Below are 14,966 nucleotides of genomic sequence, written 5' to 3'. Positions count from 1 at the left end.
TTATATAGCACTTCATACATTTAAAGCACAGCTCCCATTGACTTCAGTTGCAGCTGTGAGTGCTCAGCTCTTCAGCATGTCAAACTTCAGGGTCTCAAGTTTGGTACCCAGAAAATGAGGAACATGTAATTAGTGACCACCTGTGGAAAGTTGGGTTTAAGAGACTTGCCCAGTATCACACAGCAACGCCATGGCACAGGCTCCAATTCTCCAAGGCAGCATTCAACTGCATTAACCATGAGACCATTCTTTCTCTCCTGCCTCTCCTCCATCTCCTGCCTTGTGCATGACATATCTTCTAGCTTCTGCAAAAATGAGACAAGGGGTCTTACAGACCAACAGCCTCATTCATTGCATAACCCTGATTCATCCCCAGAGCAGGTATATCCAGTGCACTGAATGAAGCAGGGGAAAATAGTACAGTATGTGGAAAAATGTAATTAAAGGCTGCATCAGTACATATGCACAAAGGGGCTGAATAAAGGTTGTAAAGGCAACCTTTATTTTGGTGTTTTCCTAGCTTTTGCGTGTCTGACTTTTGTAATCTTAATACTGTTCTTTTAATGTAGTTTTGTGTGTGTATAAATTATTTGGAGAGAGTATAAAACATGATATTACAGGGCCAGTGAAGGATACCATGGTGTACCTAGTGGTAGTATAACACAGAATTTAGATTCTTAACTTGTTCCCCATCCTGCTGGATAGAAGCTCTCTGCCTCTAATTGGAAATGGAAAGCAGTGTCCTATTTGCAAATACTTCTAGCTGTCTGAAGGACTCTGGAAGGCGTGTAACTGCAAAATGAGGCATTTAGGAGGGAGAATTAAAAGGAGGGAACCAAGTCGTTTTCTTCAGTGCACTATGGCTAGATGTTTTTTCTTTCAAATATGTCCCAGGACACCTTAAAACAATTTCAGGTTTCAGCACTACAAGATAAAACAATGCATATGCATTTTCTACTTAACCATCTGCAGTGGTGCTCAGTGTTCAGATATTGGGATAACAAGGGTTATTACAAAATACCTCTGAAGTAGATGTTTCCTTATTATAATCTTCTCCAAATTTTCAAGCAAATTTCAGAGCAGTTCGCTTATTAAAAGAGAGATACTGTGTGACCTGTAGAGAAAGTTAGAGTGTCCTCTACTGGTTATCCCTTGGAATAGCATCCTGAGCAGTAGACTGCAAAGGAGTGAGATGGTAGCAGTTTGGGCAAGAACCAACTATTCTGAATGTTATCCTGGCAGCAGTTTATCATAGTTAGGGCTATAAAACTTTTACCCCCCACTTGTATCCTTTATTCATGGATTTACCAGAGTAGTAGCTTAATTTTTTCTCTTCTGATGAATTTGTATCTATATCTTGAACATTTTAAACATTTAGGACTTTGTTGCTGTAGGGCCAGTAATTCTACAGTTGCAAAATTGCAAATAGCTACATGTAATCATTGTTCATGTTGCCTAGTAACTAGAGCTGAGCATGTAATTCTAATTAGATACGTTTGATGGAATGTAGCCTCTTCTTTTCCCCAAGTGGTGGAATATACATGAGCCCATTGAAACTTCCTTGCATTTATTTCCTACAGAACTAAAATGTCTTTGAATCTTTTACTGTACAAACTCATTACAGATATGCAAAATCTGGTAGGTATTGCTTAATTGTGATTGGTCTTCTAACTTTCATATAATTTCTGTTGTCTGTTTTAAAATGCTTGCCTATCCATCAATATTAATATTTATGCATGCAAATTGAAAATTCTGTTTCAGTATAAAACTCTTAATATTCACTGTCTTTTAACAGTCATTCAAGTATTAGTGGAAAGAAAACACAGGGAGAGCAAACATGATCGAAAGCAAGTTATTTTAAAATCCCAAGAAATATTCACAGAATTATTTGCTCAGCTATACTGGTAAACTTGCACAGACCTTCCTATGAATATTGCAAAATTAAACACATGTGAAGTGCTTGCAGTATCAGGGCATAACTCACATGAAATTAAACATCTGTATAAAGGCTTGCAGAAGCAGGGCCTTAATCCTAAATACCACAGAAGTCCAGTGTCATATCTTATCCTAAAATTCATCATCAAACCATCTCTTGTCACTAAATGATAGAGAACGATAATATGGTTTGCTATTAGTAGAAAGTGTTACAAACCTTATTCTAATTACTATAATTTTCACATTTTCATGTACATATGTTGTATGTTCACTTAAATGAGCTCATTATAGTCTCTTAATCTAGTGATTAGTGAATCTTTCTAAGGAAGCTGAGGTGTGTGACTTTAAATGAGATTATTTTTATACCTGACTGTGTACATCTTCTTGTCTTTTTACTTAGATTCAACAGTTGTTTTGATTTAAAGAAATGGTGATTTCTCAGATATTTTTGAAAAATAATGTTTAGCAAAAGTGTAAGTAATTCCCCCCCCCCCCCCCTTAATTGTTAATTTTGCTTGAAGCCAGACTTCTGTTCAAGATCTGACCTTTGGTTTATTTCACACTCATAGTGATAGTCCTCAGATTAAATACTTGGTTGCTGAGATGATTACTTTGATATTACAGTGGATTATTAAAACTTCAGATGAGAAATCTTATGTGTAACAATAATCTGGTCTTTGAGAGAGCAAGGAAGAGAAGAAATAAGTTCAAGCAGGACTAACCAACAAATCTTCAGTTGTCTGAGGCATCAGTAACTCTAAAGGAATGAAGGGTAGGGGACTGGTCTCGATGACCTCTCGAGGTCCCTTCCAGTCCTTGAATCTATGAATCTATGAAAGTGAATGATGTTCCAAAATTGTCTTAAATGGCCACAGTAAGCTTATTTTGTGCCTTCAACCAAACCAAACCAAACCAAAACCTAATAATAGACAATATACTAGCAATAGCTCTGTAAAAATTCAGGTTGGGAAATGTTTGTGATTGTCTTAGTATTTTTCTCCAGAAACAAACATTTTAATCTTAAAATAATGTTTAAAAATTTTCAATGGAAATTCTGCAACATGAAGAAGATTGAAGCCAAACTAAAGAGTGACATCTACTTCCTGAGAAATGCAAGATTCAAAACATCATCCCCAGAGGACTCACCACCTATAACACTCTGAACACTACGTGGAGCTCCATATATGCTGAACAGCTCTTCAGAAGCACAACTGAAGAACCATCTCCTGCACTTCATGTACTCCAGAAGGGATCACTTTTAATAAAAAATCACCTCCAACTCCCACACACTGAAAAAAAAAAAATCAGGAAACTTGGAGATTGTGCAGGAAATCCAGAACTATCAAAAAATCCTGACGACAGCCATCCAGCACAAAACCAAAAAGTGGAACCAGCTACAACACCACCACAACCAAGAGAACACTGCCTCTGGAAAAAAACAGGACCCACTGCATTGAATTTACACAACACCTCAACATCAACCTATCAAGACTACTCCTGACTGGAACAGCATTACCTGTGCTGTCCAAGTGACTGAACTTCTGCCCTACTACAGAACTTGATACCATACTAACATGTGGAGAACTAGGATAATTATTTTGCCAACTCTGCCTCAAAGAATTATTTCACAAAGACACCACCACTACCCACAACCACCCTGTCTCCACCAACAGACATAAAAAAAAAAAAAAGAATCACTGACTGGACACCCCTCAGCGGATGAAACCACACATTTGATCATTTAAACACTGGTGCAGGGAAAAAAAATCAACGGTGAAATCCTTAATAAACATTACATCCACCACAATATCTCCACCACTGAGAGGGAAGCTATGCAGTCCCTGAAATCCAACCACCAAGTAGTGATCAAACCAGCACACACAGGAGGTGCCATTGTAGTCCTCATTTGTGATGATTACACCAACAAAGCCAACTGACATCTCTGATACCACCTACTATAAAGAACTCAATAAAAGACCCCAATCCACAGTCCACAAAGGAGTTTAAGGATATCATCAAATCCTTCTCCAAACAACCCCAAGAAAAACTCTACAACTTCATCCCTCACAAACCCACCACAGGGACCTTTTACATGATTCCCAAGATACACAAAAAAGGGAACCAAGGCAGAACCATCATATTTGGCCACAACACTCTTACTGAAGGAGTATCACTACCCATAGAAACAATCTTCAAACCACTCACCACACACACAACCAGTTTCCTCCAGAAACTCCAACTCTAACAACCTCCTTTAGAACACTACCCTTGCCACCATGGACATAATCTCTCTATACACCAACATCCCTCATTATGAGGCATTGCTGCGTGCCTCAAATATCTAAAAGACCATGGAAAACACTCAGAAATTCACCCCAAACACATCACCAAACTCATCTATTTCATTCTCTGCCATAGTAAAGAACTAAATTATCAGACACATAGATTAACAAGATTTGTTGGGGAAGAATCAATGCAGCTGTTATAAAAGGAAATCCTGCCTCCAAATCTATTAGAATTCTGTGATGGGGTCAACAAACATGTGGACAAGTGATCCAGTAGATATAGTATACTTGGACTTTCAGAAAGCCTTTGACAAGGTTCCTAACTAAAGACTCTTAAGCAAAGTAAGCATCCATGGGATAAGGTGTAAGGTCCTCTCATGGATCAGTAACTGGTTGAAAGACAGGAAACAAAGGATAGAAATAAATGGTCAGTTTTCAGAATGAAGAGAAGTAAATAGAGGTGTTCCCCGAGGATCTGACCTGGGATCAGTGCTGTTCAAAATATTCATAAATGATCTTGAAAAAGGAGTAAACAATGGCAAAGTTTGCAGATGATACACAATTACTCAAGATAATTAAATCCAAAGTAGACTGTGAAGAGTTACAAAGGGATCTCACAGAACTAGATGACTGAGCCACAAAATGGCAGATGAAATTCAATGTTGATAATGTAAAGTAATGTATATTGGAAAACTATACATACAAAATGATGGGGTCTAAATTAGCTGTTCTCACTCAAGAAAGAGATCTTGGAGTCATTGTGGATAGTTCTCTGAAAACATTTGCTCAATGTGCAGCAGCAATCAAAAAAGCTAATAATGTTAGGAACCATTAGGACAGACAAGACAGTAAATATCATAATGCCACTATATAAATCCATGATACACCCACATGTTGAATACTGTGTGCAGTTCTGGTCACCCCATCTCAAAAAGATATATTAAAATTGGGAAAGGTGCAGAGAAGGGCAAGAAAAACGATTAAAGGTATGGAACAGCTTCCATATGAAGAGAGTTTTTAAAAATTGGGACATTTCAGTTTGGAAAAGAGATGACTAAGGGGGTGGGGGATAGGATAAAGGTCTATAAAATCATGAATGGTGTGGAGAAAGTGAATAAAGAAGTGTTATTTGCTCCTTTACATGACACAAGAACCAGGAGTCATTCAATGAAATTAATAGGCAGCAGGTTTAAAACAAAAGGAGGTACTTCAAACAACACACACAGTCCACCTGTGGAGCTCCTTGCCAGGAGATGTTATGAAGTCCAAAACTATAACTGGATTAAAAAAAGAATTGGGTAAATCATGGAGAATAGCCAAAATGGCTATTAGCCAAGATGATGAGGGATGCAACCCCATGCTCTGCGTGTCCCCTCTGACTGCCAGATGCTGGGATTGGATGACAGGATGGATTACTGAATAATTGCCCTGTTCTGTTCATTACCTCTGAAGCATCTGGCATTGGCCGCTGTTGGAAGACAGGATAATGGACCAGATGGACCGTTGATCTGACCCAGTATGGCTGGTCTTAAACAACTTTATATTGAACAACAAATGTTTTGCCCAAACCATGGGAAAAGCCATATACCAGTCTCTTCATGGGCCACCTCAAGGAAGAATTCCTGGAAACAAAGCACTAGAAAACCAATGATATATCTTGTATAGATAAATGGTATTTTCATCCTCTGGACAGGTGACCTGAACTCTTTCATAGGTTTCCACCATAACTTCAGCCACCACCGCCCATTCCACAGACTCTCTAGAACACTCCCACACCAGCATCAGCTTCCTGGACACCATAATCAGGTTCAGCAATGGAACTCTACAGACATCTATACACAAGAGACCTATGTAATATAATAATATATGGAGATATACCTATCTCATAGAACTGGAAGGGACCCTGAAAGGTCATCGAGTCCAGCCCCCTGCCTTCACTAGCAGGACCAAGTACTGATTTTGCCCCAGATCCCTAAGTGGCCCCCTCAAGGACTGAGCTCACAACCCTGGGTTTAGCAGGCCAATGTGCAAACCACTGAGCTATCCCCCCCACATGTATAACCACACTCACCTCCACAGATCAAGTAACCACACCTGGCACACCAAGAAATTTATCTACAATCAAGCTCTCCGATACCACAGAATATGCTCTAATAAGAAAGTCCTGGATACACACTTGAAACCAACTTCACTAAACAAGGACACTCCACCAGGGAAGCAGATCACATCCTGGAATGGCCCACCCAAATGCTCCAAGAGAACTTGTTTCTCTACAGGGGGGAAAGCTCCACATTAGAACCCATACAGTGTATCAAAGAATGGGGAGGACCACATGCTGAAAGAAATGTCTCAACCCTTCCCCCCCCCCCACCCTTCTGGCCTTCAAACACCCCTCCCCTGCCTTACCTTGCTCATCATCAGAAGCAAGCTGCCACAGTCAAGGACACACCAACTCAAATGGGAGCAGACCCTGCCATAACAGATGTAAAATCTGTAGATATATCTCCACTGCTAAGATGATTAATACCCACCCCCCAACAATTAACCTTTTAAGATACATAAGTGCTACCCATGCCTGTCACAACATGTGGTTTACCTCATCCAGTGCACTAAATGCCCCAGTGACAACTGTGTGGGTGAAACTAAACAATCCCTATGCTCTCGAATGATCTCGCACAGAGAAATGATGAAATAAGGTGTGTTTATCACCCATGGGTGAACACTTTTCACAAAAGGATCACTCCATATGTAACCTCTCAGTCTTTATTCTCAGAGGAAACCTGCATAACAGCTTCAAAAGAGGAGGCTGGGAACTTAAATTCATTATACTGCTGGGCACTAAAATCCATCGACTTAACAGACACACTGATTTTATGGCTCATTACAATAATTTGTAATACACCTTGCTGCCTACTAAACCGTCTTTGTCCTTCAGACAGGTTAATTGCCCACTTCACTTTAAGTGATCTCCTAGAACATGTGTGAATCCTTTATGCTCAAGGCTGTCCCACCTTGTATTTAGCTTGGACACTCTGGCTACCTTCTCCAGACTTGAGGAATAGCTCTGAGAAGCTCAACAGCTTGTCCCTTTCACTGATAGAAGTGGTCCAATAAAAGATGTTATCTGCCTCCCTTTGTCTCAATGATAAAACTTTTTTTTCCCCTGAGAGAGGAAGTGGGCAAGCTCAAGCGCATCATTTTTTTATTTTTATCATAGCACTGTAATTGTACCAAAATTGCAGTGGCCGTTAATACAGATGGTAGGAAATCTTCCATCCCAATATATTTTGATGGAAAATGGAGTTTCTACACAATTGAAATGTTCTGTGGGAAAATTTCAATGTGCCAATACAAACCAAAACAAAATACTTCATTTCAGTACCCGAACTAGAATATTTAGGTTTGTTGTTATTTGAAAAGTTTCATTTCAAGTCAATTGAACATTAAACTCTGTTTCCCTATTGTGGTACATTGTCTCATAGGTATTGTAGATTAGATTCCTGATGCCCCCATTCCTCTTTATGGGCTGGGATTTCTGGCTGACCTATATTGAGCTTAAAGCAACACAATCTGTGACCAGAAGGGAGAGCATATTGCATCTTGCCAGTTGTAGGCAGACCCTCAAAGAAGAACAGGGGCATCAGGAATCCAAACGACAACTCCTGTGACGCAACATTGATGTTTGAACTGACTCAAAATGAAATGTTTTGGGTCAAAGCAACAAATCAAACTGAAACACTTTAATTCAGGAGTGTCAATGTTATGTATCAATAAAAACAAACAAAACATTGATAAAACACTCTGCCATTTCTGAAATATCTTGGAACTTTTAATTTCCCTAAAGTTTTCTAATAGCCATTGATGGACCTATCCTCCATGAATTTATGTAGTTCTTTTATGAACCCTGTTATAGTCTTGGCCTTCACAACATTCTCTGGCAAAGAGTTCCACAGGTTGACTGTGCGTTGTGCGAAGAAATGCTTCCTTTTGTTTGTTTTAAACCTGCTGCCTATTAATTTCATTTGGTTATCCCTAGTTCTTGTATTATGAAAAGGAGTAAATAATACTTCCTTATTTAATTTCTCCACACCTGTCACGATTTTAAAGACCCCAATCATATCCTCCCTTAGTCTCTTTTCCAAGCTGAAAATTCCCAATCTTATTAATCTCTCCTCATACGGAAGCTGTTCCATACCCCTAATCATTTTTGTTGCCCTTTTCTGAACCTTTTCCAATTCCAATATCTTTTTGAGATGGGTCAACCACATCTGCATGTAGTATTCAAGATGTGGGCATACCATGTATTTATATAGCGGCAATACAATATTTTCTGTCTAATTATCTATCACTTTCTTAATGATTCCCAGCATTCTGTTCACTTTTTTGAGTGCCACTGCACATTGAGTGGATGTTTTCAGAGAACTATCCACAATGACTCCAAGATCTTTCTCTTGAGTGGTAACAGCTAATTTAGACCTTATCATTTTATATGTATAGTTGAGATTGTTTTCCCATGTACATTACTTTGCATCAACATTGAGTTTCTCGTGCCCTTTTTTTGCCCAGTCGCCCAGTTTTGTGAGATCCCTTTGTAGCTCTTCGCAGTCTGCTTTGGACTTAACTGTCTTGAGTAATTTTGTATCATTTGCAAATTTGCCACCTCGCTGTCTACCTCCTTTTCCAAGATTGGTCCAATAAAAGTCAGCCACCTTATGTCTCTAGTATCCTGGGACCAACACAGCTACAACAACAGTGCATACATTCTCCAGAATCTGTTAAGATAATGAGGGAACAGTATGAACAGTGTGACTAGCACCTTTCTTACCTACAGGCTGAACAAGAATTCCACGGACTTATTCTCCCTCCACATGACTTACAATTGCAAGTCCACTCTGAATTTTAAAATCTTTCCAATTGTTGTTGTTGCTGCTGTTGCCTATAGACATGGTTTAGTAATCATTTCACATTTACTTATTTTAATGAGATTTCTATTTATACATAAAAATAAAAATGCTTCATGAAGAAATGGTAGATGGCAGAAGAAAACTTCACTCAAAGGTACAATTCTAGGACAGAATAGTCTCATGTTCAGTTTTAAGGTTGAAGAACAATGTGTGTGTAATGGCATTAAGTTATTTCTTCTCTGCTGTACCGCTGAAAAGCATAAAACGTTTCTCCTGTTGTCTTCAAGTACTTCATTTTTTATTGCTAAATATTTTTTTTAAAGGATAGTGTATTCAAGGCCCAAACTTAGAATTACCTGGCTCCATATGGTTTCACTCAACAAATTTACACAAGCTCTGCTGAAAGATTGTCACTGAAAGAGTTTGATCTAGAAAGTTGTAATCTGGTATATGTAAGCTAACAGTGCGCTTTTATTTATTACTGGAGTCTTCAGTTATGATCTGGTGGGTTGCCATTTGTAATTGGAACAGTTTAGAGGGTAACAGCCTGTGTTGGCAAAAAGACAGACACACAAATATGGCACTAGACAGTGATTCATAATTATTAACAAGGCTAGCTATTGCAATTCAGCAGTGAACGATGGGTATGAAATTCTTTAGATTAACATACAAACAATAACAGTGGTCATCTGATCACTGGGACTTGGGAGAGTGAGAAATCTAAAGTACTAAGATACTTCAAGATGCTCAAAACCACAATGTACAGAATTTGTGGGGTAATTTGTACTACTGTGATAGCTGAGTAACAAATATAGTAAAACATGCATCATAAAAGAAATTCCTAAATTAAATAGAAAACAGTTTTGTGATCCAAAACTTAAACTCAGATCAGCGGAAAAGCCATCTGGGATCAGCTACTTATTGTGGGGAACAACTGATCAGAATATGAGGAGAGAAATAGGGAGATTTGGGACTAATGGCCATGTCTTGTATGACTTGAGTATAGTAAAGAGGTGTGGTTTTTTTTGTTTTTTGTTTTTTTTTTTTACATCATATAAGTGCAGTTGTGTTAGATTTTTAGGAAAACAAAGATGGAGAAATTCATGAGTGACATTCAGTGACAGAATTAATATCCACCACTGTAGAAGGAAGACTGGCAAGCCTAAAATACCATAAATAAGGCATATTTGACTGTAATTCCTCTGAAGGAGAACAAAAACAATTACTTGGGAGTGGGGAGAACTTTCTGATGAAGAAAGACTAGAGTTTAATATATGTAATGTGGCTAAACGATGACTAAGAAGAGGCATAAGTCTACAAATATTTCAATGGGTATAATACTCCATGGGGAAAGTAGTGTCTAGGTTAGTGAAAAGGGTTAGGACTATAACTAGGAGTAATAGGATGAGTAAGAGGGGAAAAAAAAACCATAAACTGAATGTTATGAAGAGTTTACTTACACCATGATTAGTATGTGGAATGATTTCCAAAGGAAAGTGGCAAAAACCCCACTGCTTGTGACCCTTAAAAACTAAACTTCACACTAATAAATGCATGTTTGCAGGGAGGTGAATCGGAATGACCTAGTAGGTTTTTCTAGCTCTAACTCTCATAGTTCTGATACTTTTCCATTCTCCATTGTTGTGTCAAATTTTTATATTTTTCTGCTTTGTCTTATAGATGTTGTCATAATACTATAGCATAAAATCAGATGGAATATTAACTAGTTTTTGCTTCTTACAGGTACTTCTCCCAGCAGCTGGTCTGTTACAGTTGCAGGATGTGAAGAGGACTTGCTGTGAGTTTTTAGAATCCCAGCTTCATCCTATCAACTGCTTAGGGATTCGTGCTTTTGCTGACATGCATGCATGCACAGATCTATTGAACAAGGCCAACACATATGCAGGCAAGTCTAACATGGTACAGAAAATAACCTGCTCTATTATAGGTTTTTTTTTGTTTTTTTAGGAAGGTGCTTTTTCTAATATGCCCCCTAACAAAAAGAAATTTATCCAAGATGCTGGGATAGGTACTTTTTCTGAAAAAGTATAGTGGGATCTATAACATCTATCACAGGAAGAAAAAGTCTTCTGGCCAAAACATTGGTTATGTGGGCACAAGGGGAAGTGCATCTTCGTGTTCTGTAATTGTCAGGACCAGAACCATGAAATGTGTGACCCAGCAAGAGATTCACTTAGCTTGTAATCCTTGTAGTTCAGGGTTATCTTGTGCACTGTATTGATAAATTGGAGGGGACATTTTTGGGCTCATCCAAGTCCCTAGTTAACTGAGCCAGTTTGGGGGCACTATGAAGAAGAATATCATCTTTCATTTTTTAAAAAACTAAGCTTTTAGTTCTCTTCCTTGTGGAGACAATCTTGACAGTATAATCAGTGTAAACCAACGTAAGTCAATTGCTAAAGCTAAAAGGAAATAACATATGGGCACTACTTCAGCACGAGGAGGCTTGGAGGGACTTAAAGGGTCCCCTTCACCAAACATACACTGTATATGTAAAATGAGTCAAAGGTGAAAATGAGTTTGTGGTGTTTCCCAAAGAATGATCTTACTGTCTCTCCCTAGAATTATTAGCCAGGTGTGGTTCAGAGTGGTGTGGGGGGAAAAAAGGGACAAGAATCTATTATGTTCAGGGATGGGCACAGCAAAACTTTCTGCTGGCCTTCTCTGAAATTAACATTAAGGCGAATGCTGCTCACTTGAGTAGCTGCCTCATTGCAGATGTGCTTGCTACTGCTGTGATCGCATCAGCTGTACAAGTGGAACTTTCTTTTTACAACTGCCACTAAAATTGCTATAAGCACACTGGGGACATGTTGTGTAATTCCTGTACCCTGCTGGCTGCTCCAATTGCATGTAAGGATAAGAACATAAGAATGACCTTACTGGGTCAGACCAAAGGTCCATCCAGCCCAGTATCCTGTCTGCCGACAGTGGCCAATGCCTGGTGCCCCAGAGGGAGTGAACCTAACAGGTAATGATCAAGTGATCTCTTTCCTGCCATCCATCTCCACCCTCTGACAAACGGAGGCTAGGGACACCCTTCCTTACCCATCCTGGCTAATAGCCATTAATGGACTTAACCTCCATGAATTTACCTTTTAAACCCTGTTATAGTCCTAGTCTTCACAACCTCCTCAGGCAAGGAGTTCCATAGGTTGACTGTGTGCTGTGTGAAGAAGAACTTCCTTTTCTTTGTTTTAAACCTGCTGCCCACTAATTTCATTTGGTGCTCCCTAGTTCTTATATTATGGGAATGAGTAAATAACTTTTCCTTATTCACTTTCTCCACACCACTCATGATTTTATACCTCTATCATATCCCCCCTTAGTCTCCTCTTTTCCAAGCTGAAAAGTCCTAGCCTCTTTAATCTCTCCTCATATGGGACCCATTCCAAATCCCTAATCATTTTAGTTGCCCTTCTCTGAACCTTTTCTAATGCCAGTATATCTTTTTTGAGATGAGGAGACCACATCCATATGCAGTATTCAAGATGTGGGTGTACCATGGAGTTATATAAGGGCAATAAGATATTCTCCATCTTATTCTCTATTCCTTTTTTAATGATTCCTAACATCCTGTTTGCTTTTTTGACTGCCGCTGCACACTGCATGGACATCTTCAGAGAACTATCCACGGTGACGCCAAGATCTCTTTCCTGATTAGTTGTGGCTAAATTAGCCCCCATCATCTTGTGTATATATAGTTGGGGTTATTTTTTCCAATGTGCATTACTTTACATTTATCCACATTACATTTCATTTGTCATTTTGTTGCCCAATCACTTAGTTTTGTGAGATCTTTTTGAAGTTCTTCACAGTCTGCTTTGGTCTTAACTATCTTGAGTAGTTTAGTATCATCTGCAAACTTTACCACCTCACTGTTTACCCATCTCTCCAGATCATTTATGAATAAGTTGAATAGGATTGGTCATAGGATGATGAGGTGAGGCAGAGAATACACTGAATGGGTGTCCTACTATCTGCTTCTCTTCCCAAAATCTTGCCTGTCCAGCCCAAAGTTTGAAATGCTACTAGAAGAGTGCCTGAAGCGCCACTCTCCCACCTCAACACAAGATGGAAAGGGGCCACATTTCCTAATTGATCATATAACTTACTACTACAGGAGGCCAGCTATCTGCCCAAGCAAACACCCCAAGAACTGCTATCAGGAGGAACATCTGCCGGGTAGGGGTGCTTCTCTGAGGTGCTGGGAAGGTTAGAACTCTCAGCTTTCCCTATTTTTTCCTCTTACTAAGTTTGTGTTGATCCTAATATAATATGATAAATAGTTTTGATATTCTAAAATGAGGTTCTCATGCTTCTGAAATTTGAAACCATTGTCCCCCTATTTATGAATATACTCCATAATTTTTCTGCTGTAGATTAAGTCTACCAGGGTTAATAAAGCTAAGATACAGGTAGTTCCAGAATCCATCACCAGATCAGCAATTGGCAGTCTAATGATTTTGTCTAATTCATGTACTTGTTGCTCTAAGGAGGGTACTTCTTTTTACTTCATTACGTGTTTTCCTGACATTATGGAATTGAGAATTTCTCAGAATTGCAAACTGTAGAATAATAATAAGATGCCCTAAAAGCACTCTGAAGTTATCATAGAATAATAGAAATGTAGGGCTGGAAGGGACATTAATAAGGCATCAAGTCCAGCCCCCTGTGCTGAGCATAAACGTATACCATCCCTGACAGGTGTTTGTCTAATCTGTTCTTAAAAACCTCAGTTGATGGTGTCATTGGGTGCTCTGCTCACCACTGGGTGGTGCCCCCTTTGGCTGATTCTAAGGATTAGTTCCATTTGGTTCAGCACACCCTTTCTTCTCTTTCAGCATTGCAGCTCTCCACCTGTTCATGGAGTTACATTACAGCTGCTTTGTGACTCAGCCCTCTGGCCAGGTCACATTGTGATTTCCCCTTCCAGAGGCCTCAAGCAGGATCAGGCAGTCCTCCGCCCGTTGCCCTGGCTATGTCACTCCAACAGTGACTCACGTAGTTTTCCCGTTCAGTGCCCCAAGCAATACCAATTTGCTTTGGTTGGTAGGGGAACCCAGAGGCACCCTCTGCTCCAGGTGCCAGTCCATGACCCTAGAGAAAGTAGTTATATTCTGGGTCTTCACTGATCCTATTGCTCTCTGCCCTGGACTACTTCCTACCATATGTCTTTAAGCTTCTCATTCACCAGCCTTCCTAGTCAGATCCCTCTCTTAGCCCTACTAGGTAAACCCTTCCTTGTGGATTCCTGTTCCTTTTCTCAGGGGTGCCTATGCCCCCTTCCTTTTCCTTTACCTCAAGAAGAGAGACTGCAGTTTCATCCCTGCCATCTCACTACACTGTTGGCAGTCTCCTGGCTTTATAGAAGCCCTGCCTGTTCCTTCACAGGCAAGGTTCTTCCACACAGCCTAAATCTACTCTGTTTGCAGCTTAATTGGTTGATTGGGCGTGCCTGGTCTAATTCAGTTCTTTCAGGGCCAGAGTGAGGAGAATGGATTCTACAACCTCCATTGGAAGCCTATTCCAGAGCATAACTATCCTTATATTTTTTTCCTGATGTTTAATCTGAATCTTCCTGGCTGCAGATTAAGCCCATGGTTACTTGTCCTGTCTTCAGTGGACATGCAGAACGATTGATCACAGTCTTCTTTATAATGGCCCTTAGCATATTTGAAGACTGTTATCAAGTCCCCCCTCAATCTAGTTTTCTCAAGACTAAATATGGCCAGTTCTTTATACCTTTCTTCATAGATCAGGTTTTCTAAACCTCGTGTCATTTTTGTTGCTCTCCTCTGGATTGTCTCCAGTTTGTCCT

The 14,966-nt window shown here is 39.5% G+C and overlaps 1 protein-coding gene across 3 annotated transcripts in view; it reads left to right on the top strand.

The window, feature by feature from the left end:
- KLHL2 (kelch like family member 2) overlaps positions 1–14,966 on the top strand; it is a 122,525-nt gene that overhangs the window by 56,132 nt on the left and 51,427 nt on the right. For all 3 annotated transcript variants that reach the window (XM_054029952.1, XM_054029951.1, XM_054029954.1), the window contains one exon: positions 10,868–11,030. In XM_054029952.1, the coding sequence (XP_053885927.1) occupies positions 10,868–11,030 (163 nt within the window). The remainder of the gene's footprint in view (positions 1–10,867; positions 11,031–14,966) is intronic.

This window comes from Malaclemys terrapin, chromosome 5 (assembly GCF_027887155.1).
Source record: "Malaclemys terrapin pileata isolate rMalTer1 chromosome 5, rMalTer1.hap1, whole genome shotgun sequence".
Lineage (NCBI taxonomy): Eukaryota > Metazoa > Chordata > Testudines > Emydidae > Malaclemys > Malaclemys terrapin.
The sequence above is the reverse complement of the archived record's forward strand: the minus strand, read 5'-3'. Positions and strand labels throughout refer to the sequence as shown.